The following is a 23,377-nucleotide window of genomic DNA, read 5'->3' as shown; positions in this document are numbered from 1 at the left end:
ACTGGAGCAGTTCGCAGGCGAGTGTGAAGCAGCTGGGATGAGAATCAGCAACTCCAAATATGAGGTCATGGTCCTCAACCGGAAAAGGGTGGATTGCTCTCTTCAGGTCAAGGGTGAGGTTCTGCCAAGTGGAGGAGTTCAAGTATCTCTGGGTTTTGTTCACGATTGAGGGAAGAATGGAGCGTGAGATTGACAGACGGATTGGAGCAGCATCTGCAATATTGCGGACTCTATACCGGGCTGTTGTGGTGAAGAAAGAGCTGAGCTGTAAGGCAAAGCTCTCTGTTTACCGGTCGGTCTACGTTCCTACCCTCATCTATGGTCATGAGCTCTGGGTAGTGACCGAAAGAATAATATTGTGGATACAGGCGGTTGAAATGAGTTTTCTTCGCAGGGTAGCTGGACTCTCCCTTAGAGATATGGTGAGAAGTTCAGTTATCCGGGAGAGACTCGGAGTAGAACCGCTACTCCTCCACATCAAGAGGAGCCAGTTGAGGTGGTTCGGGCATCTGGTAAGGATGCCCTCTGAGCGCCTCCCTAGGGAGGTGCTTCGGGCATGTCCAACTGGGAGGAGACCCAGGACACACTGGAGAGACTATGTCTCTCGGTTGGCCTGGGAACACCTTGGAATCCTCCCAGAAGAGCTGGAAGAGGTGGCTGTGGAAAGAAATGTCTGGACCTCCCTGCTCAAGCTGCTGCACCGCAACCCGACTTCGGAATAAGCAGAAGATAATGGATGGATGGATGGAAAACAACGTGTAGTCCTGGCATTTACATCTTACAATAAGATTTGTAGCTCTCGACCTTGACCTCTCTATAAGTGTCTTTAAGAATCTGTTGGACTACTGGCAGGGACCAATGAAGACATGTTCCTGTTTTTAGTTTTCTACATTCGCCTTAGAATCTAGCTGTTTTTTTTGTTACCTTTTTCTTTTAGCCATCCTATTTGTAAAAAAAAATAAAAAACCTGCAGTATTACTTTTTATAATTGTTTATTGTTGTTGCTGTTGTCCATTGTTGTCATCTTTCTTTGTTGAAATCAGGTCTCTCTTGTAAATGAGTCCTCGAGGCTCAATGGGATTTACCTGTCTAAATAAAGGTTGAATGAATTTAGAAGAACAGCACAAGCACCAACCTTTGAGCTGCAGCAAACACGCAGCAGGGAGCAGCTCTTGCACGTTCTCCACGGTGACGAGCACCGTCTCCGTGTACACGAAGTCCAACAAGATCTCCATCGTCGCTGCAGTGAGCCCCTGAATGTCGACAAAAGATTTCCCCTTCTCTGCGAGCTGTAGAGCCACAACAACACAGGTAGATAAGAGCTTCAGTACAGATTAGTTAAATCCACTTCTTATATATTTATACAGTACTGTATATATTTATTATGAAACAAACATGCTGAAATACTCCATTATGAATTCTTTTGGAGCTCATTCAGCAGCAGATACAGCAGCGGATCAGATCCCTCTGGGAGGCATTTCACTCCTGGTATTATCACACATCCAGAGTGATCCGACAGGACTGAGGACTTGTGTTCACACCTGCCCATAAATACATCCCCTAATGTCCCGAGTGACAGCTCGTAATACGATCTCAGTCATCTGCTCATCATAAACATGCAGTGGTCACATTCAGTCACTTGGATTATGCCATTATTCAGACATTTGCTAATACAGTATTACAATAAATGGATATTAATCTCATTGTTTATAAGCTCAGTTCTGTAACAGTCACAAAATGAGACGGTCGAACACACAAGATACAAGCATGTGTTGTAACATACAATCAGCCTCACACTGACGCTCCATGTTCAGTTCTGCTGTGATCTAACAAAGCACAGAGTCTGAGGAACAGAACTATGAACAACTCAGGGCCAAACCAAAAAATACAAGAAAATATATAACGTCTTTGAAGTAATTATGAGTTTTTACATAACACAAACAGCTATTTTTAAGTTCAAAGGAAAATTACAAAATATTTAAGCCAACATGTTCAACCAATCATGGTTCCCTTTAAGGCCAGGGCCCACTGGAAGGCTTGTCTACTAAAACTGCATGACAAAATATACTGAATTTAATAAAAACTAGCAGTGGTTTATCTTTGAATTCCAACACTGCTTTAGAAGATTTGTTTCAGAAACCATAAAGCAAACATTTTGAGTAGAAATGTAGCGGGACAGAAAAGTCTGTGGTCCGTCCTGTAAAGTGGCCCGGGACACATCTGCAGTCAAACCCACAAAAATGTCCTCCCTCATCTCAGAGTGAGACCCAAAACACTGCATCTGAACGGGTCTCTAACAGACTGGACTTTATTCAGACTGACTTTATTCTTGATTTCTTCATCAGCAGATTTTACTCAGCTGTCTCCACTAGAGTCCGAGAGATATACCAGCAGGGCTGATGTTTTGGGCCGATATGGACCTTTGGGGTTGTATTGGTATCTGTGATAATTGTCTTATTATGCGCCAATATAAGCACTTCGAATTTTCACCCCTAAAATGCTGTGAAGCAGCCATAATTGTACAATGTATCCAGCAAAGGGCGCATGAAGGCTACAGTACTTTTAAGTCATGGCCGTTCACTTCAGTTTTACCTTCAAGGCAGACGAAGCAGGGAGCAATATTTTGTAAAACTTTACCTAGAACAATAAATCTAATGTAGCGGTAAATATATTTCAGTATTAGTAACGTTATCTTTGTCTTCCTCAATGAAATGCATTGTCTGTCTACTTTGCTGCAAAGAAAAATAAACACTGCTGTAGTCATTACTACTGATAATTAGACCTACACCTTATGTGACTGTTTAAACGATGAACAGGAAGGGCTTTTTTGTTTAATTTATATTTTTGTAAACACACTTGATAACTTTATGGTGAATAGTAGAGGATAGAAAATGTGAACACATGTTAGGAAGACTGTTTTTATGACCAGTGCACCACTTGTAAACCTAGTGTGGGACTATGTATAGCATCGATCTGATTAGCTTAGCGTCATGGTTGCTAACAGCTGCACTAAATAAACAAGCCCCGCCCCTCTCGCTCCTCCAAAGCACAGACTTCACACAAATCATGCGGTCACACCAAACACGAGTGACGTGTGTGTGAATACAATAGTCAGGGTTTGCTTAGACTACGTGTGATTTTTAATACAGTATGTATGATTATTTTATTTTTACAGATGTCAAGCTTGTGGTAGTGTGGATGTTCAAGGATGTTCTTGGAGAAATAAAAATAACGTTATCATTATTAATGTTCTTTTGCAGTTGTATGTAAGAACTGTACTTTTTGACAATAAAAGTATTTCAAAAAGTAAAATATTAACATTTTGTAACAAGTGTTAAAACAGGTTTCAAAGTAGCCGTTTACTTACATTCTTGGGGGTGGACAAAGCTCAAAAATTTCCAACCATTATATCGGTTATCAGCCCCTCCCAAGACTGGTATCAGTATCGGTGATAGACTAAATCTCAATATCGGTCAGGATGTAGTCTCCACCCATCAGATCTCCCAGGATGAATCACACGAAAAGAACGGACCCAAAGCTCGGTTCTCCTTTTGCCTCTTCATCAAGGCCGAACTGCTCCACCTTCTTCAAGTTGAATAGATTGTGTTGGGAGGACGACCGATCTGATTTAGTTCTGGTTTTTCACTTGATCATCTCGTGTTTTAGGAGGTTTTTTGTTCTGAGATTTGATCTCATTTACCTCAGTGTGATCTGACCAGAACTGAAGCTAATAACTGTTTAAAAATTAAAATTAGCCTATAAAGCCAAAGTAATCACTGATAGTTATTGAACTGGTTCGTATATATTAACTACTGTGGCAGATATTATTATTGTCAGGGGATTTTTGGTCAAGGTTTATGGATGGTTTATCACTAATTAGAGGTTGAACGACTACATATTTTTTAAAGTCAAATTCAACATGATAAAAGTCGAGTCGACGTCGACTAGTCACTGTGACGTCATAGGAACTCGAGACGCTATTCACAAAAAAACTCATTTATTATTTACAACAAAAAAAAAGAACAACAAAACATCGGGAGTGTATATTTATGCTCCTACCATTTATCAAACTGCAAATAAGTCACAGGAAAACCAAAACTATTATTAAGCTGCAAAAGTTAGTTTTATTTTATTTAATCCACTAAATAAATCACCGCAGTGGTGGATTCTCCACCGGCAGTGGTACGCCCCCGTTTTAACTTTTATTTATAAAATAAAATAAAATAAAAATGAAAACAGTGGGGCAGGCGGTGGTGGAATCCACCATGGGCGGTTGAACCGGAAGAGTCATTTTTAGTGAAATTCTTCCACACTTGATGAATTTCTACCCGTTTGGCAAGACTTCGCCTGCTCCTTGCCTTCCATCTGCTTGGAAGAATCCGTTTTATAGCAAACAGCCCAGCTGATCACGTGACATAATCACAGACTGCGACTATTCTACATGAAATTAAAAAACTCGCGAGATGTCCTTGAATCGACTAGTTGACTAGTCTTTTCACCCCTATGCTGTACCAAATTATTTAAAGAGCACTTAAAACAGCAACAAGACCAACCAAAGTGCTGTACAATAGAAACAAACGAGCTCAGCGGACAGGAAAACAAAATAAACATATAGATACAAATAGCAGCAGATAACTAAATGGCCAATACGGTAGACTACAGACAGGATCAAAACAAATCACACCGTGTCAAAGGCAAGGGAATAAAAGTGGGTTTTCAAGTGAGACTTAAAGACTGAGAGTGGGAGCCTGCCGGACACGCAGTGGCAACTCATTCCACAGTCTTGGACCTGCAACAGAGAAAGCCCTGTCACCTCTGAGCTTAAGACCCCTACTATTAATGTTAATTCTGAGTTACCACAGAGTTATTTTCTTTCTCAGAGAGCTGATTTGATTATGCGTGTGCAGCCGGGTGGCCGAGGTCATCAGGGCCTGCCTCTGAGCAGAGAACTGATAAGCTTATATAAAAACAAACCTCACACGTTGCTCGGTGCAGATTCTCGTGACTGAGCTCCACGACATAGAACATTTTTATCCATGTGTGTAACCTGTTGTGAAAGTCTGCCCCTGCAAGTAAAACCAGTTAAAAATCTTCTCGTCCTCGAGTGTGGCTTCTGTGAGTAAGTAAGATTAATAAAGGATATTTCTATCCAACAGCTATACACTATGCTGAATCATCAAATACCAAAGTTCATGCTCAATAATCCAGAAAAAAATCCAACAATGTTCTGTAAGGTCATCTGGATGGTTTCTTTTTTTTTCTGAGCCGTTTCATCCGTCATCCAAAGAACTTCTTCAATCTGAGGAGACACCAAACAAACTGATTTCCACAAATAGCATACTCCATAGTGGGAAAAAAAACAGTTTGCTGGTGCTAAGATGGCCTCCGGGGTCCACCCTCTCCCCCACCAAATCCTCTGAGACAGTCATGCCAAAGTGGTTCAAAACAACAAAGTCCATGCTCAATAATCCAGGTATAAAATCCAACAATGTTCAGTCTGGTTAACTGGATGGTTTCTTTATTTTGCGGAGACGTTTCATCCTTCATCCAAAGGACTTCTTCTCAATATGCTGAATCATGTACAATTTAGCATAAATTATTTAATAGTACAATCTGGTGTAGCCTCAGATTGAGTGTAAAATAATATTATATATTTGACTATTTTTTAGATTTCCATTAAACAAACCTGACCTGTTGAGAAGATGGTTAGCCAAAATCAGCAGAGACAAGCTTCCTCCTTCAAAGTATCTTCAAGTCTGCAGTGAAGACTTCATAAATACAGTACATGTTAAACTTGATCAAGTTTCTGTCACAAAATGTTAAGGAAACAGCCAGAGTGTTAATTTAGACATGATGACATTATCCCACCAGACTGTTAGGAAGCAGTTCATGTGCAAATAATGCTTTTATAATCTCTCTGATTAAATTAAAGGTTCAGGGTTCTTCATTATCGTTCACATCACATGTGGTGCCTGAGGTGGAACTAAATTGTGTACTCAAGGTCCCAGATGCACCAAAAAATAGCAAAAATATAAGTATAAAAAGAAACAGTATACAAGGATCTAAGATATACACTAAGCACTAATGATGTAATACAATATGGTGAATTAAACAGCAGCCTGGACGAGTCTGGTGTGAGCAGATGGGTATGAATATAGCAGCTTAAAGGCAAGAAATCAGCAGCATGGATAATCAGCAGCACAGATAAGTCACATATCTTCAATTCAAGAGGCATTACAGTGATTATTCTAGTTAGAGATTCATGAGTCAAATAGCTTCAGGGTAGAAGCTGTTCCTCAGTCTAGTGGTTCTACACTTAATGCTCCTTAACCTCCTTCCTGAGAGGAGCGAGGCAAAAAGTGTGTGTGCTGGGTGAGTGGGGTCCTTCATGATGCAGATAGCCCTCTTCCTGCATTTGGAGGTGTAGATGTCGGTGATGGTGGGGAGACTGACTCCAACAGACTTCTGTGCAGCCTTCACCACTCTCTGCAAAGCTTTTCTTTCTGCAGCTGTGCAGCCTCCATGCCACACGTTGATGCTGGAGCACAGGATGCTCTCCACTGCACACCTGTAGAAGGAGGTGAGGACTGAGCTTCCCAGACCAGCTCGTCTCAGCCGTGTGAGAGAGTAGAGTCTCTGATGAGCTTTCTTGATCAGGCTGGTGGTGGTGTTGCTCCAGCTGAGGTTGTCATTCAGATGTACACTTGTAGCTGGAGACCACTTCCATTGCAGATCCTCCTATTTGTGTGTGTGTGGGGGGGGGGGGGGGGGGGTCCGTCTGAAGTCCACAACCATTTCTTTTGTCTTCTTCACATTGATGTGTAGGTTGTTCTTCCTGCATCAACTCTCCAGGTGTTCCACTTCCTGCCTGTAGCTGGACTCATCGTTGTTTGTGATGCATCCAACCACCACTGTACCATCTGCAAACTTTACAATACGACAGCCTGGATGAGTCTGTGCACAGTCATATGTGAGCAGAGTGAACAGGAGGGGGCTCAACACACAGCCCTGAGGACAGCCAATACTGAGGGTTATGGTGAAGGAGGATAAATTGTGGATCCTCACAGACTACAGTCTGTTGGGTTGCATGTCCTGATGCTGCTCAATAATCCAGGTATATAAATTTAACAAGTTTTTATTCTTAGACTGAAGAAGCCTTCTGGATAAAAGACGAAATGTTTCAACAAAGAAGAGCCTGTCCACAGGACCTGACTCAAACTAGTTAGACGCCCTGATTAAAGTCATTCACCTCTCATGGGCCTTTCATTTCTTGAGCATCTTATTTTTGTGACCGTTTCATAATCCCACTCTAATCTGTATGTACTTCTGCAGAACTTTGTTCTTTTTGGCGCTTCTTTCTTAGCAGTGTTACAGATTTTAAGGACAAAACTTTCAACCAAACTTCTCCGGCATTCATGAATGAGGTTCAGATCACTCACAACTGGGATTACCACAAACTTGCAAGTCTGTGTTAGTCCAGTAAAAAAAAGTCTGTATACAGTGGAGTTATATTGTAATTACGAGTTCAAGTAAAGTAAAATAAAATGGAAGCAGTGTCATGAAAGATTAATACTAATATTTATTGTGTCAGTAAAAAATAAAACCACTGTTACCTCACTGGTGAACATGGCACAAAAATAGTCACTGCAGGCCGCCAAGACGATCCTGTGAGCTGGAAAGTCCGTGTTGTCCACCCTCAGAGTGATGTCGCACAGAGTGTTGCTCTTGCGAAGCGAGTTCATGGCGTTGAGGATGGACTTGGCGTGGGAATTTGTCATGATGTCTTTTGGAGCCATAATGCCTTGAGAATCTGTCAAGGAGCTCCGACTGCCACAAGAACCTAAAAGAAAACAACAAACACAAAAAGGTCTCACAAAAACTTTTAACAATTTACAGACATTGAGGAAAAGTCAGATAGAAACGTAAAGCACTACAATAATTGAGTTCAATTCAGTTTATACAGTATATTTCCTGATGCTGCTCAATAATCCAGGTGGAAAAATCTAGCAGTCAGGTCCTCTGGGGGAATTCTTGTTTGTTGTTGTTATCTAAAAGACTTTGTCAGTCTGAAGAGCTGCACTAAACTCTGACTTATAAATAGCACCTTCTCAGTGTGGATCAACCAGTTTGCTGCTGACAGTCAGAACCAGCTATTCATATACAAAAGCAGGACCATCAGCATAATAACAGATCGTCAGTGCCCCGATGGCCGCTTGCTATTCACAGAGGGCTGAGTGGTACATAGTGAGTGAATAACAGCATTGTAAGAGGGGGACAGTTGGACACGGAGGCCTCCGCCCGTTTAATGATGGACGCGTTCTTTCCGCGGTCAGCTGCTGGATAAATTGAAGCCAAGAAAAGTAGTTTGAATTTTACCCTAATCTTTTATTTAAATGTGATAAAAGAGACAGAGAACATCAAACGAGACTTATAAAACTCTTGAGGAGTCTGCATCCAAGAACAGATGTCAGGTATCTGAGTGCAGGTAACATTTTCACTGAAACTGGACCATGGTTTGAATTTTTTATTTTAGCCACTTTTTGTAACTGAGTTCGACACCCCTGCACTATGAGAAGGTGTTGTTTATAAGACTGTTACATGATCTCAGACTGAAAAAGTCTTTTGGATAAAAAAATGAAACTTTTCAACAAACAAGAATCCGTCCAACCTAACTCTACCTTGTTAGATATAATAATTATATTACAGATTTAAGTCGGCTAGTAATCAGAAAATTATTTAGCAAACAGCTTGACCACATATTTGAATAAACTTAAAGAAAAACATATTCTCATTACTACATGATGTTATTATTGTTCTGTCTCGATAAATGAAGTAAAATAAAGTGTGGATTTTGAACTGATGGTCAAACGACGACAACAATAGACAGTCACAAAAGAGGCATACAAAATTTGTTTTTTTACAAATCAAAACAAAATAGCAACCAAAAGGACAATCAAAAGGAAAAGTAGCGAGAAAACAAACAAACAACAGCTAGATTAAACAAGACGAAGAAAAAGATGGAAAACTTTAACAACCCCTAAATTAAACGGATTGTTTCTTTGTACACCGTTCATTTGTTTTAAAAACTTGACAAGAAAACACATAAAACACATAAATGACATTTCTTATTCCCTGAGGTTCAACAAGTCCGCAGGCTTAACTCTAATAAAAATAAACACAAGTGCACATTAAGCCTCAGCACAGTTCATGCTGTGAAACAATTGATTTTAAGTGTCGTGATGAAACTCACCGGGCAGAGACCTCAACACTGTTTCCATCACAGGAAGGCAATAACACCTGAAGCTACACATGAGCTAACAGCTAGCTCTGACGGCTAACACCGGACAACAAGTGCACAAACAGCTGGACAAAGTGGGCTGGGGGCCACAGCAAACAGCTGTGAAGTGGGCCGGGGGCCACAGGGACACAGCACACAACGACACACACACACAAGAACTTGTCAAGGGTTTGTGTAATACCTGTCGCAGCAGTGAGGCTCAGCCAACACGGCTAGCTAAGTCTAGCTAACGTTAGCAGCACCAAAGTCCACTTCTCGTTGTCAGTCAGCCTGAGGAACACAAACAAACCTAATCCATCTTGACCTCTGCCAGCTCATAATAACTCACACCCTCCAAGGAGGGCTATGTGTCTAAAACGTTTAAATAACGTCATATTACCCCCCAGTTCTAGTTCATACAGCACCAGTACATCGTTGACTACACTGTGGCGAGTAACAGCTGTATGGCAAGCCGAGTTATCATTTAATACACAACCTTTATCAGCTTTTCTAACCATCCTCTGGAGCAGGGGTGGGCAATTATTTTTTCCATGGGGCCACATGAGAAACAGCAAATATTGTGGAGGGCTGGCACAAATGACTTTTTCATTCAACCTTTATTTATTCAGGTAAATCCCATTGAGCCTCGAGGACTCATTTACAAGAGAGACCTGATTTCAACTTAACTCAATACTGCATAATAATAGTATTTCATTATTAAACGCAGTACATAGCACTGTTTTAACAAGCTGGTAAGAGTATTTGTTATGATTAAGCAACAAAAAAGTGAGGTTTCCGTACAAAAATGTCATTTATTCAATTTAATTTCCCAGTACAATGGTAAACTGTTAACATTTTTACCATTTGTGACGTTATATTAATGATCATTTTCAGTCACATTCACCCCAAAACTCATTTTGAGTTTTATATACTGCTGGAAAAAGTTCTTAGCTTTCTAAATATATCACAATATTGTCTTTGTACTCCAAATATTATGAAACATCATATAATAGTGATCGTCACTGAACTGTGATTTCGAGTCCCGGTTCTTTACGTGCCTACATTTGTAGTCTAAACATCTCATTTGGTGTTTATCAGTTCTTTTTTCTTGTTTAGTGAGAGAAGTCTCGTCTCTGTTGGGCTTTAAGGGAAATGTTAAAGTCAGGCTGAAGATCTGAGGTGGAGATGTGAAGCAAAGCTGACATTATGAGTGAGAGAGGATCTATATCTGGATTTGGTTAACTTCAATTGTTTACACATGTATTTTGTAATTCCCCTTACGGGGGCCGGTCACAGTCAACCAAAGGGCCGCATGTGGCCCTGGGGCCGTACAATGCCCAGGTCTGCTCTGGAGGGATTGTTCCTTGTTGAAACGTTTCGTCTTTAATCCAACAGATTAGTCTGAGGAGCTGTAATAAACTCTGTTTTATAAATAGCACCATCTCACAGAGGACAACAACCAATCAACAACAACCAGTTTGCTGTTAATATCCAGAACTAGCTGTTCACACGATAATCGAGGACCATCAGCCTAACAATTGATTATTAGTGCTCTGATGGCCGCTTGCTATTCACAGGGGGCTGAGTGATACTAACAGAATTGTAAGAGGGGGACAGTTGGACATGGATGTCCGCCCCTGTTTAATGATGGAAGGGTTCTTTTCACAAAGATGGCTTCCTTCACTCGTCTCTGAAACCAACATTCCTCTCTATCAAGGATTTGAACATTAGTGCATCATTAAACAGGGTGGAGGCCTCCGTGTTCAACTGTCACCTACTTACAAGCTGTTCATGCTAGTATCACTCAGCCCTCTGTGAATAAGGCCATGAGGGCACTAACGATCTATTGTTAGGCTGATGGTCCTCTTCATCATGTGAACAGCTAGTTCTGGATGTCACCAGCAAACTGCTAGATCCACATATGAGAAGGCGCTGTTAACATCAATCAGCCTAACATGCATGTTTTTGGTCTGTGTAGGAGAAAACCCATGCAGCACAAAGAGAATATGCAAGCGCCACCCAGAAAGGCCCCCGGCCGGGATTTGAACTGGCAACTTTCTTGCTGAGAGACAACTGCTCTACCAACTGAGACACTGTGCCACCCCAGTATTATCAGTATTTCAAATGTAAGTATTCCTAGACAATCTTAACTTTCTATTCATGTGAAGGAAGAAACATGCATTTCAAACATCCACACTTTCACTGTTACTGGGCAAAAGTTAAATTTACATATCCAAAATAAAAATTCACATTTATTTAATATAATTTTTACAGCAGCAGCAACAACACGTTTTAAAACGGTCTTTTAGGATATCTATTCTAATATTTATCTTATGACAAGTTAAACAATTTTTGATTTCCATAACAAGAATACTGTCAACAATTTAATTACTGTAAATATAGTTAAAAATTATATTTGTTAACTTTATGGGATGTATCCAAAAAAGTTCAATCTGTTCCTCCGGACAGTCAAAAAAAAAAACAAAGCAAAAAATTCTAGAAACGTTTCGTCTCTCATCCGAGAGACTTCCTCAGTCTGAGGTGCTGTATTCAGCTCAGTCTCTTAAATAGCACCTTCTCAGAGTGGATCAACCAGTTTGCTGCTGACAACCAAAACCAGCTGATCACATGATCAAGAAGGACCATCAGCCTAACAATGGGTCATTAGCACACTGATGGCTGTTTACTACTCACAGAGGGCTGAGTGATACTAGCAATCACAGCATTGTAAGAGGGGGACAGTTGAACCTGGAGGCCTCCACCCCTGTTTAATGATGGACGATTTCTTTTCACAAAGATGGCCTCCTTTACTCCTCTCTCAAACCATCGTTCCTCTCTGTCCAGGATGTGAACATCTTCATCCCTGAAAGAGTGACCGCTGGCCTGGAGATGAGTGTAGACCGCAGAGTCCTGGCCTGATGATGTTGATCTTCTGTGCTGGGCCATCCTTTTGGCCAGTGGCTGTTTTGTTTCCCTGATGTAAGACTGATCACCCTCCTGACACTGAACAACATACACAACATTGCTCTGTTTGTGCCGGGGGACTGGATCTTTGGGATGAACCAGTCTTTGCCGTAATGTATTTTGGGGTTTAAAAGCCACTTTGATGTTACGTTTAGAAAATAAACCCAGACCAGTGGTCATTCCATATGTTGAGGGCGTATCAGAGAAACGGAGACGTTTATTTTCTAAACATAACGTCCCAGTGGCTTTTAAACCTCAAAATACATTATGGCAAAGACTGGTTCAACCCAAATATCCAGTCCCCCGGCACAAACAGAGTAATGTTGTGTATGCTGTTCAGTGTCAGGAGGGCTGTGATCAGTCTTACATCGGGGAAACTAAACAGCCACTGGGCAAAAGGATGGCCCAGCACAGAAGATCAACATCATCAGGCCAGGACTCTGTGGTCTACACTCATCTCCAGGCCAGCGGTCACTCTTTCAGGGATGAAGATGTTCACATCCTGGACAGAGAGGAACGATGGTTTGAGAGAGGAGTAAAGGAGGCCATCTTTGTGAAAAGAAATCGTCCATCATTAAACAGGGGTGGAGGCCTCCGGGTTCAACTGTCCCCCTCTTACAATGCTGTGATTGCTAGTATCACTCAGCCCTCTGTGAACAGTAAACAGCCATCAGTGTGCTAATGATCCATTGTTAGGCTGATGGTCCTTCTTGAGCATGTGATCAGTTGGTTTTGGTTGTCAGCAGCAAAACTGGTTGATCCACTCTGAGAAGGTGCTATTTAAGAGACTGAGCTGAAAACAGCAGCTCAGACTGAGGAAGTCTCACGGATGAGAGACAAAACGTTTCTACATTTTTTTGTTTTTTTGACTGTCCAGAGGAACAGATTGAACTTTTTTGGATTTTCTACCTGGAATATTGAGCATGCATCAGGATATTTTATGGGATGTAATTTAAACATAAAACAGGAGAAATAAAAAAATGACTTGTCACAACTAAGATGTACCGACTAGATATAGTTGGGCTCACCTGGACGCACAGCATGGGCTCTGGAACCGATCTTCTTGAGAGGGGCTAGACCAGGGATATTCAATTAAAACTCACGGTCCAGTAACTAAAATTTCCTCCTTGTAAAAGGTCCGAACGAAAGTCCAACTTTTGTTTTATGGTCTTGCCTACCCGTGTTCACATTTTCACTGTTAACAAACTGAACTTTATAGTAAACAACTAGCTCCATAATCAAAATTAGTCCCAGGCAAATACATTTAAGGCCTTTATTTCAGATCAACACAGAAAGTTCAGAATAAAATGCATCTTAAATGTGCAAACAAAGCCTAATAAGCCTTTTTCTCTTAAATTGAAGAGGTCCAAGCCTAAAGAATTGAAGGCTTACACTTAAAGTAAAAAAGTTAACATCTTTAGAAAACAATTTAAAATTTGTTATTTTAGTATAAAAAAGTGTAAACAAAACAAGTAAAGATTTTTCTTTTTTTTTTCTTCAGAAAACAGCAGTTTGTTTTGGACATTTGGGTGACGAGAGGAGCTGAGCTGTCAACTGATCACCACCTGGTAGTGAGTTGGATCTGATGGTGGGGGAAGATGCTGGACAGACCCGGTAGACCCAAACGTGTAGTGAAGGTTTGCTGGAAACGCCTGGCAGAAGAACCTGTCAGAGTGATCTTCAACTCACACCTCTGGGAGAGCTTTAACAGCATCCCAGCTGAGGTGGGGGACACTGAGTCTGAGTGGGCCATGTTCCACACCTCACTTGGCTGCCTTTAGCTGTGGCCGCAAGGTTGTCAGTGCTTCTTGCAGTGGCCATCCACAAACTTGGTGGTGGACACCCCGGATTAGGGAGGCTGTCAAGCTGAAGAAGGAGTCTTATCAGGCCTTGTTGGCCAGTGGGACTCCGGAGACAGTTAAGGAGTACCAGAGGGCCAAGCGGTGTGCAGCCTTGGCTGTTGCTGAGACAAAAGCTCAGATGTGGGAGGAGTTTGGTGAGGCCTTGGATAGAGACTCTCGGTCGGCTCCGAGGAGATTCTGGCAAACCATCAGGTGGCTGAGGAGGGAAAGCAGCACTTTACTAACACTGTATTCAGTGAAGGTGGGGTGCTGTTGACCTCAACCTGTGATGTCATCGGGAGGTGGAAGGAATGCTTCTCAAACCTTCTCAGTCCCACCGGCACATCTTCTATGGAGGAAGGTGACTCTGGGGACTTTAGGGTTGATCTGTCCATAACTGCGGTTGAGGTCACCGAGGTAGTTAAAAAGCTCAGAGGCAGCAGGACTCTGGGAGTGGATGAGATTCACCCTGATTTCCTTAAGGCTCTGGATGTTGTGGGGCTGTCTTGGTTGACATGCCTTTGCAATGTCGCGTGGACATCGGGGGCAGTGCCACTGGATTGGCAGACTGGGGTGATGGTTCCCCTCTTCAAAAAGGGAGACCGGAGGGTGTGCTCCAATTATAGGGGCATTACTCTCCTTAGCCTCCCTGGAAAGGTCTATTCAGGGGTACTAGAGAAGCTAGTCTGATCATTGGTCGAACCTCAGATCCAGGAAGAACAATGTGAGTTCCGTCCTGGTCGTGAACCACTGGACCAGCTCTTTACCCACAGTAGGGTCCTTGAGGGATCATGGGAATTTGCTCATCCAGTCTACATGCGTTTTTTTTGGACTTGGAGAAGATATTCGAACATGCTCCTCGGGGTACACTGTGGGGAGTGCTCTGTGAGTATGGGACTGGGGGCTCTTTGCTACGGACTGTTCGGTCCCTATATAAGCGGTGCAAAAGTTTGGTTCGCATTGCTGGTAGTAAGTTGGACTCCGCCATGGCTGCCCGTTGTCACAGATTCTGTTCATAACTTTGATGGACAGAATTTCTTGGTGCAGCCAGGGGGCTGAAGGTTTCCGGTTCGGTGGCCTCAGGTTTCCATCTCTGCTTTTTACAGATGATGTGGTTCTGTTGGCGTCATCGTGCCGTGATCTTCAGCTCTCACTGGAGTGACTCACAGCAGAGTGTGAAGCGAATGGGTTGAGAATCAGCACCTCCAAATCTGAGGTCATGGTCCTCAACTGGAAAAGGTGGAATTTCTCTCTTCAGCTCGAGGGTGAGGTTCTGCCTCAAGTGGAGGAGTTCAAGTATCTTGGGGTTTTGTTCAAGAGTGAGGGAAGAATGGAACGTGAGATTGACAGATGGATTGGTGCAGCGTCTTCAGTATTATGGACTCTGTGCCAGTCTGTTATAGTGAAATGGGAGCTGAGCTGTAAGGCAAAGCTCTCTGTTTACCGGTCGATCTATGTTTCTACCCTCACCTATGATCATGAGCTTTGGGTAGTGACCGAAAGAATGACATCGTGGATACAGGCGGTTCAAATTAGTTTCCTCCGCAGGGTAGTTGGACTCTCCCTTAGAGATAGTGTGAGAAGTTCAGTTATCCGGAAGAGACTCAGAGTAGAACCACTACTCCTCCACATCGAGAGAAGTCCGTTGAGATGGTTCGGGCATCTGGTAAAGATGCTTCCTGGGCGCCTCCCTAGGGAGGTGCTTCGGGTATGTCAGACTGGGAGGAGACCCCGGGGAAGACCCAGGACAAGCTGGAGAGACTATGTCTAAGTCTCTTGGTTGGCCTGGGAACGCCTTGGGGTCCCCCCAGAAGAGCTAGAAGAGGTGGCTGTGGAAAGAGATGTCTGGGTTTCCCTGCTCAAGCTGCTGTCCCCACGACCCAACTTTGGAAAAAGCAGAAGATGATGGATGTAGTCACAACTTTGTTGTTGATATTTAAAAAGCAAGTTTATTTGAATAAGAAGTCTACTTCAGACAGTGGCAGTGTTATTTTAGATATAAATATTGTACTTGGAACATTAGAAAAACTAAAGAGCTGCAGATGGACTACAGGAAGAAGATCACCCCCCACCCCCAACCCTATCAACATCAAGGGTACTAAGGTGGACACTATGGACTGCTACAAGTACCTGGGGGTCCACTTAGACAATAAACTGGACTGGACAGCTAACACCAACGCGCTCTACAAGAAAGGTCAGAGTTGCCTTTTTCGTCTGAGGAGACTCAGGTCCTTTAATGTCTGCAGGACCATGCTGCAGATGTTTTACCACTCGGTGGTCTCCAGCATCTTCTTCTATGTTGCGGTGTGCTGGGGCAGCAGGGTGAAGAAAGCTGATGCTAACTATTCAATTCAATTCAAAAATACTTTATTAATCCCAGAGGGAAATTATTTGTTGTTGTAACTCATTATCCTCATTTCATTAAGAGATGTCACAGATGCTGATGGCTGTAGACTGGAAGGATCTCTTGTAAAGGTCCATCCCACAGTGGCTCCTAAGAAATTGGCAGCAGATGCCGTCCAATCTGTCCACCCAGACTCGACTGACCTCTCAGTTCCCCCGGGCTGTAGGACCACAGAGCGATGACCACTCCTCCCAGCAGTCTGCTGAGCTCCTCGTCGCTGCAGACAGCCAACTGTAGGTGCCGAGGGACGATCCTGTCCTTCCACTGTCACGAGCCGTGTTTCCTGTTAGTTCCAGGATCTCAGTGGTCAGGCACTCGAGCACAGCTGGCAGGTAGATGAGAATGCGTCCACAGAACATCCCTTCAACTCATTTGAGATTTGGGGCTGTAGTTGAGATATTATTTGAGCTTTTGAGATGCTAATCAGCTGTTGCTGGTTGTAGAAACTGCCTCGTTGCCATGGTTACGCATCATAACAAATGTCCAAAACTAAAAAAGTTTCAGTAAAAATCCCAGTGAAAAAAAAATTAATCACTGTGAAAAAAATCACATCATGTTGCTGCTGATCTGTTTCATGTTGCTGCTGATCTGTTTCAATTTTGCTGCTGGTCTGTTTCAATCTTGATGTGTTCATGCGTGCTCATCTGCTCACACAGACTCATGTTCATGTTTGTGCTGATGTTCGACATAATGTTTTATGTTATGAATGCTTAGTGTATATTGAGTTGATGTTTTTCTTAGTTCATATCTTAGATGTTATTACTGTTTTTCTTTTACATTTTATTGTTGGATGTAACTGGGACCCTGTGTACACAATTTTGCTCCACCACATGTACCACATGAGGTGCGAATGACAATAAAGAAACTCTGACTGATCTTACTTGAGTATTTCCAATGCTACTTGTACCTGAAGCTGAAAGCCATGGATCAGACGAAAGCACAGCTGCTTATCTAAAATGTTCTTTTTAACAAGAAGAATCAGAACTGTGGATATCTGCAATACATGTTCAGTTTGGACATTATGCGTTAAATTTATAATGTTGATGGGTATTATGAATGGTATTTTAGATACATTCAAGTTAAATTCCATCCATCCATTAACTTGTGCTCGTTATAAATAAAATAAAAATCTGATATTTTGACCAATATAAATAGCTTAATACCTAAAAAAAAAAAAAGTGGATTGATTATAGGTTACAACAAACTGCCATAAAGATAGCGCCAGTGATCAAGTAGGTATCTGCCCAGACATAAACAGACTCGTGCGTGAGGGTACGTAATGAACGCTCAGACGTACGTGCGCGCACTCTACGCAAGACGCGCTTCTTTCCAGAAACAAAATGCCTCCCGCGCGCCCTCGCCTGTTGGTTTCTGCTGCTGTTCCAGGAACGGTGAGGCTCTTTCCTGCGAACAGAGTTACATTCCGGACCTGAGCGGTCCAGTAATCCGTGCCGGGATAACTCGCAGCGCCGTCTTATCTCTGAAAACCACGCTGTGCTCGTTTTTTAGCCTCCCAAGGACAACAGCTCCGGAGTGTAGGAGGAGCTAGCGACGTGTTTCCGCTCCGAGCAGGCCGAGACAGAACCGAGCTGCCGCTCAGAGAGTCCACAGCCACCGGACTGTCGGCAGCGACTGCGGGAAACTCTTCAACCACAAGCCGCCTAACCACCGGGAAGCTGCGGGTGTTCGTGTCCGGGTGGGGGGAAAGGAGCGGCAGCTGGGCTGTGAAAGATGGAAGCCGAGTTCTGGGAAATCGATGAAAAAAGGAGCTGGTTCTCCGTTTATCAGGTAGGAAGATCAGCCCTTCAAGGTGGGTCACGAACCGTGGCTGTCGCTTTGAGTTCGACTCGTAACGAGTCGGAACCGACACGAGAAGAAGCTCTGATTGTTCGGTCGGTTCTGTCCATCAGTACCATGTTGCTGCGGGCCGGACCTTTAAAGATGGTTCGTGTTTCTGGACGGATCTGAAGCCTGCTGCACGTCCCGTCAGAGCGTGTGTGGGAACCACAAAGAAATAAATATTACTTTTAATTATTATAAATATTATTTTCACTATAAATATTACTGCAATTATTATAAATATTATAAATATAATTATAAATATTTAATAATTATTACAAATATTATTTTATTATAAATGTTATTTTAATTATTATAAATATTACTACTCTTGGCATATAGGCTATTACTATAAATACTACTTTATTATAAATATTACTTTATCAATATTTATTTATTATAAATATTGCTTTAATTATTATAAATATTATTTTAATTATAAATATTAATTTATAGGTGCTACACCTATCCCACCCACATTTTGATGTTGTTGGTATGGGGAGTTGGACCGACGACCGTCTGATCACAGGCCCACCTTCTCTAGCCTTTGCACCACCACTCCCCCTAATTTATTATAAATATTACTTTAATTAAAATTAAAACATTGTTATATAGCATAACTTGTAAATATTGCTTTAGTTATTATGAATAATATTTATCTTAGAAGTAAAACATTGTTATTTTGATAAAACAACATTATTTTTATTAGCATTGAAACATTGTTATTGCTCATGGTTAATGAGTGTTTATTGTTTCCTTGGTGTGTTTTAAATGTTTAATCTTCTAACATGACATCATGTTTCTGCAGAGTCAAATGGAGAAGTGCTCCTCAGGATGTTTGATCAGATTTACAGCACGTAGCAGTCACACTGACATCATGAACTTCAATCTTATAATAATGTTGTTTTTTATTCTTTATTTTGTCTCAGGAGATTCGCCAGCAGTCCAGTGAATTACCTTGCACGGTGGCAAAATCGGTCGAGAACAAGACTCGGAACCGGTACCGGGATGTCAGTCCCTGTGAGTTCCTGCTTCACTGGTCCAAACAGTTTGAACACACAAAAAAACAAACAAAAAAAATTTTTTTTTTTTTTTTTTAACTCCCATCAGTCTGACAGGTCTCTTAACATTTAAACTTCAGCCAGTGATAACTTGGTAAAACTAATAACAGCATTTTGGTTGAAACATAATTAAATGAACACATGTCAACCTTTTTGTATAGTTTAAAATCTTAAAAACGCTCATTTAGTGATTTTTTTCATTTAGGAACTCGGTGCGAGGCAACATTCAGAGATCTAACATGTTTACTGCTCTTGTATATTCACAGTTACCCTCCATTCAGCCTCTGTTCTCTCAAATGAAAGAACTACTGGTAAATTATATGAGTTTAAAAATAACAAACGTCTCAGTCCATCAGCTCAGGTTTGGTAGTTTCCCTCCTTCACACTGAATAAATCATGTAACATGTCTTGCACTGTTAAATTTCTTTTTCACATTAAAGATGTGAAAAAAGGAAGCTGAAAGTTTTTGGGCTGTTTTTTCTTCTCGGAGGCTCTTCAGCTGACAGCGTTTACATCTCGGTGTTAAAGGAGAGACGAGCTTTTTGTTTGTTCAGAGAAACCACGTTTGTCGTCGTGGAGTGTGGTGGAATCACTCAAACACGTTAAATTAATAAAAACGTTATTTTTGTTCCTCAGTTGACCACAGCAGAATCCGCCTGCAGCTCGGTACCAACGACTACATTAACGCCAGCCTAATAACCGTTGAAGAGGCGCAGAGGAACTATATCCTTACTCAGGTAAGCAGGAAGGTTTATCATTATATTATATAATATTTTATTTGTGTACAGCTACTGTGTGATGGAAACATCCGTCAACGTAATCCAGTCAAATGTAAGTCCATGATGGCTTTCTTTCACTTTTGCAGCTTAATAATAGTTTTGGTTTTCCTGTCACTTATTTGCAGTTTGATAAATTGTAGGAGCAAAAATACTCTCCCAATGTTTTGTTGCTCATTTTTTCCTTGTAAATAATAACTGATGTCTTTTTGTGAATATATCGTCTTGACTTCCTATGATGTCACGGTGACTAATCAACATCGACTCGACTGTTATCATGTTGAAGTCGACTTTAAAAAAAATATGTAGTCGTGCAGCCCCTAGTCTGAAGGTCCCGGCTCTGCGAGTTCTTCTGCTCGTCCCAGGGAGATGTGGCGTGGCAGTGATGGAGTCGGTCTTAAACCACCGGACTTTAAGGAGCTGCTGGCAGCGTAGTGAGGCCGTGTAGCAGCTGTGGTTCTGTTTTTTTACTCATTGCTGTAGTTCGGTGTTAAACCGTTCTGATGTTCATTTACTGCGTATGAACGTCAAAACTAATGACTTGAAGCATCTGATAAAGACTGAATTGAATTGAAGCAGTGACAGAATGATTTGTTTCCCACTCTTTTTGTTAGTAAGAATTGTTTAACATGCACTCAAAAAGTAAGTTTCTCATGTTGTACAGTGGGTTTCTGGGAGAGGTTATGAACAATGAGTGTCTTACCTGTTGTAGATGGCTCTTTGGACAACTTCAGTTTGGAGAAATGAAGTTTAACTGTGACAGGACTGATGAGCTAACGGCTAGTCTGAACACCGCCAGGAACAAAGTGAAAGCTGTCGTCTTACGAAGACTCAAATCTCATTTGAACTCTGTTTGTTAATCTTTATATTGATTGTTATTTATAGCTTACTTATGGTTATTTATAGGTGCAGCAGCAGTTGGCTGTAGCACTTCTGGAGCAGCTTGATGCCCCTCTGGTAGAAATGTTGTAATATTTTTACTGAAATAACCAAGTGTTGGTCACGGTTCTGTTTGAACGCAAAGCTCTTTAAATGGCTGAAATATCCCTTTATGGTTGTCTAACAGAAGTCTGCTCATGGACTACTGCCAACATGTGTGATGTGAAGAACTGAACTGGGTCTTTCTAAAGAACCTGCGGTCCTTTTTGTTTGCAGGGCCCCCTTCCAAGTACCTGTGGTCATTTCTGGGAGATGGTGTGGGAGCAGAGGACCCGCGGGGTGGTGATGCTGAACCGGGTCATCGAGAAAGGATCCGTAAGCAGCCGTTCCCTTCTCAACGTCTCATTTACGCAGGAGTCTCTGCCTGTTGGTCTGTGTAACTTCATCTGGTTTTAGATTAAATGCGCTCAGTACTGGCCCCAGAGAGAGGAAGGAGACGCCGTCTTTGAAGACACCAACTTCAGGGTTACTTTCGTCTCCGAGGACGTCAAGTCTTACTACACGGTCCGACAGCTGGAGCTGCAGAATCTGTCTGTAAGTTGTGTCTCATGTGGACATCTGTTCATTGTTAAATGCTTATTCTAAAGACAAACCGTAGAATGAATTATTAGTAATGATTGCCTGATAGATGTTCTTCCTGTCCTCTCTGAACGAGACTCTGCCCACCACCTAACACTCTCAAGGCCCCAGTATAGTCGGGCGTGCGGAGGTCCGTACGTACCGGATTAGAGTCGAAGCGGACGCCCGCAGGGCATGTCCGTGCAAAGATCAATTTTTACGACCGTGTACTCGTGTCGCACAATAAACTGCCCGGTGACGGACTGTTTTGTATGAGACACCAGTGAATTAGATTCCACTTCTTCATCCCTGATCTGGTTTAGTGGCCTTTACTTTTGTTTTTCTCCAAGAGGCAAGTGATCTCTTCCTCCTCCTCCGTTGATGCCATGTCTGAAATGGTGAGAAATGAAGGAATTTGTCATGAGCAAATTAAAATCAGGCCTGGCGTGGCTGCGAGGGTCTGGAGAGTTCCTGGTGGGCTGGTCTGATGCTGCAGGAGCAGCGTTCCCTGTTTTTTTAAATTTTTTTAGAAATTTTTATTAACATATAAACGGAGAACACCGCTGCAGCTGGACTGCCAGCTCTTGTTTTATTTTTTTATTTTTTGCGACCTGTCAATCAATCCAGTATGCGTGTCAGCAAATGACCAATCGGCGACCTCATTTTGTCCCAAAGGTAAACGCCCCTTGCCTGCGGAGCTGGTCTGCAGCCGCTCAGGGTGGATGCTCAAGTATGAAGGCTCAACCCTCTGCAGACAGTGCACGTCGAGTCCGCACAGAAAAAGGTTCGCAGTCTGTGGGAGCCTTTCGATCTGAGGATTCGGGATTTACTCCGTTTGCTAAATTAAGCTACACTGGTTTTATCAGAAAAGAGATGATCAGCATTAAAGTTTCTTATTGCAATTTTAAAAATATTTACAGATCAGCATAAAATACAGTAACTGCCGGTCCATAGAATGGACCTTATAAGCTGTGCACTAAATAAAAGATAAGACATAAGAATTTTATACATATAAGCTGTGCTTGTGTATAATCCGCGGGTGTTCATGTTGTAACATGAGGCCTGTTGCAATAAACAATAAATCAATCAATCGCATGATAAACATTTTCATTTATCGACTTTATCGTTTCTTCCTGTTTCTCTTTCTACTGAAGACACTGGAAGACAAAAAGCTCAACTCCGGGGCTCCTCACTGACCCCCCCCCCCCCCCTTTCTGTTTTCTCTTTAAAACCTGTTTTAACGATCCAAAATCGCGTTTTTGGGTCGTTAAAAGCAGCTAAGCTGAGAAGCTAAGCTAACAGGCCGACCTCAGAGAAAAATCTGTTTTGTCAAAGCTCCAAAGCGCCTCCCTCCCATTTTTCTTAAAGTGACACGCTGCTCGCTCCCTCAGTATCCATCCTTTGGTTCAAACGGTCTTATACTGCCACCCGGTGGTCGAAAAAAGGTACTACATGCAAAACAAAATAGAAAACATTTCTTCTTAAATTTGACAATAATTAGTCATTATTGTCAAATTTCAAACAATATTATTGTTTATCGCAATAATTTCTGCAACAACTAATTGCCCAGCACAATTTGTTATTGTGACAGGCCTACATGAGTGGCAGCACAGCTACTTGTTGTAGATCAAGAATCAACCACCAGATGGAGTTTTATAGACTTTATCTTAATGATCAACTCACAGACAGAGTGAACCCCACAGGTCTTCATGACAACT

General features: G+C 42.0%; 2 protein-coding genes across 4 annotated transcripts in view; one reads left to right on the top strand and one right to left on the bottom strand.

Moving 5' to 3' along the window:
- kdm5bb (lysine (K)-specific demethylase 5Bb) overlaps positions 1–23,377 on the bottom strand; it is a 109,905-nt gene that overhangs the window by 80,164 nt on the left and 6,364 nt on the right. The gene's annotated exons all lie outside the window — the stretch shown is intronic.
- ptpn1 (protein tyrosine phosphatase non-receptor type 1) overlaps positions 17,798–23,377 on the top strand; it is a 34,429-nt gene continuing 28,849 nt past the window's right edge. The window contains exons 1-6 of one of the 2 annotated variants that reach the window (XM_037684697.1): positions 17,798–17,877; positions 17,996–18,274; positions 19,255–19,345; positions 20,023–20,123; positions 21,318–21,416; positions 21,498–21,635. In XM_037684697.1, coding sequence (XP_037540625.1) covers positions 18,218–18,274; positions 19,255–19,345; positions 20,023–20,123; positions 21,318–21,416; positions 21,498–21,635 — 486 coding nt within the window. In that variant the 5' untranslated portion in view covers positions 17,798–17,877; positions 17,996–18,217. Of the gene's footprint in view, positions 18,275–19,254; positions 19,346–20,022; positions 20,124–21,317; positions 21,417–21,497; positions 21,636–23,377 lie in introns of both variants that reach the window. The other variant, XM_037684696.1, reaches the window with a different exon arrangement.

This window comes from Nematolebias whitei, chromosome 11, assembly GCF_014905685.2.
Source record: "Nematolebias whitei isolate Nwh7 chromosome 11, NemWhi1, whole genome shotgun sequence".
Classification (NCBI taxonomy): Eukaryota; Metazoa; Chordata; class Actinopteri; order Cyprinodontiformes; family Rivulidae; genus Nematolebias; species Nematolebias whitei.
This window is presented reverse-complemented; position numbering and strand designations above follow the sequence as displayed.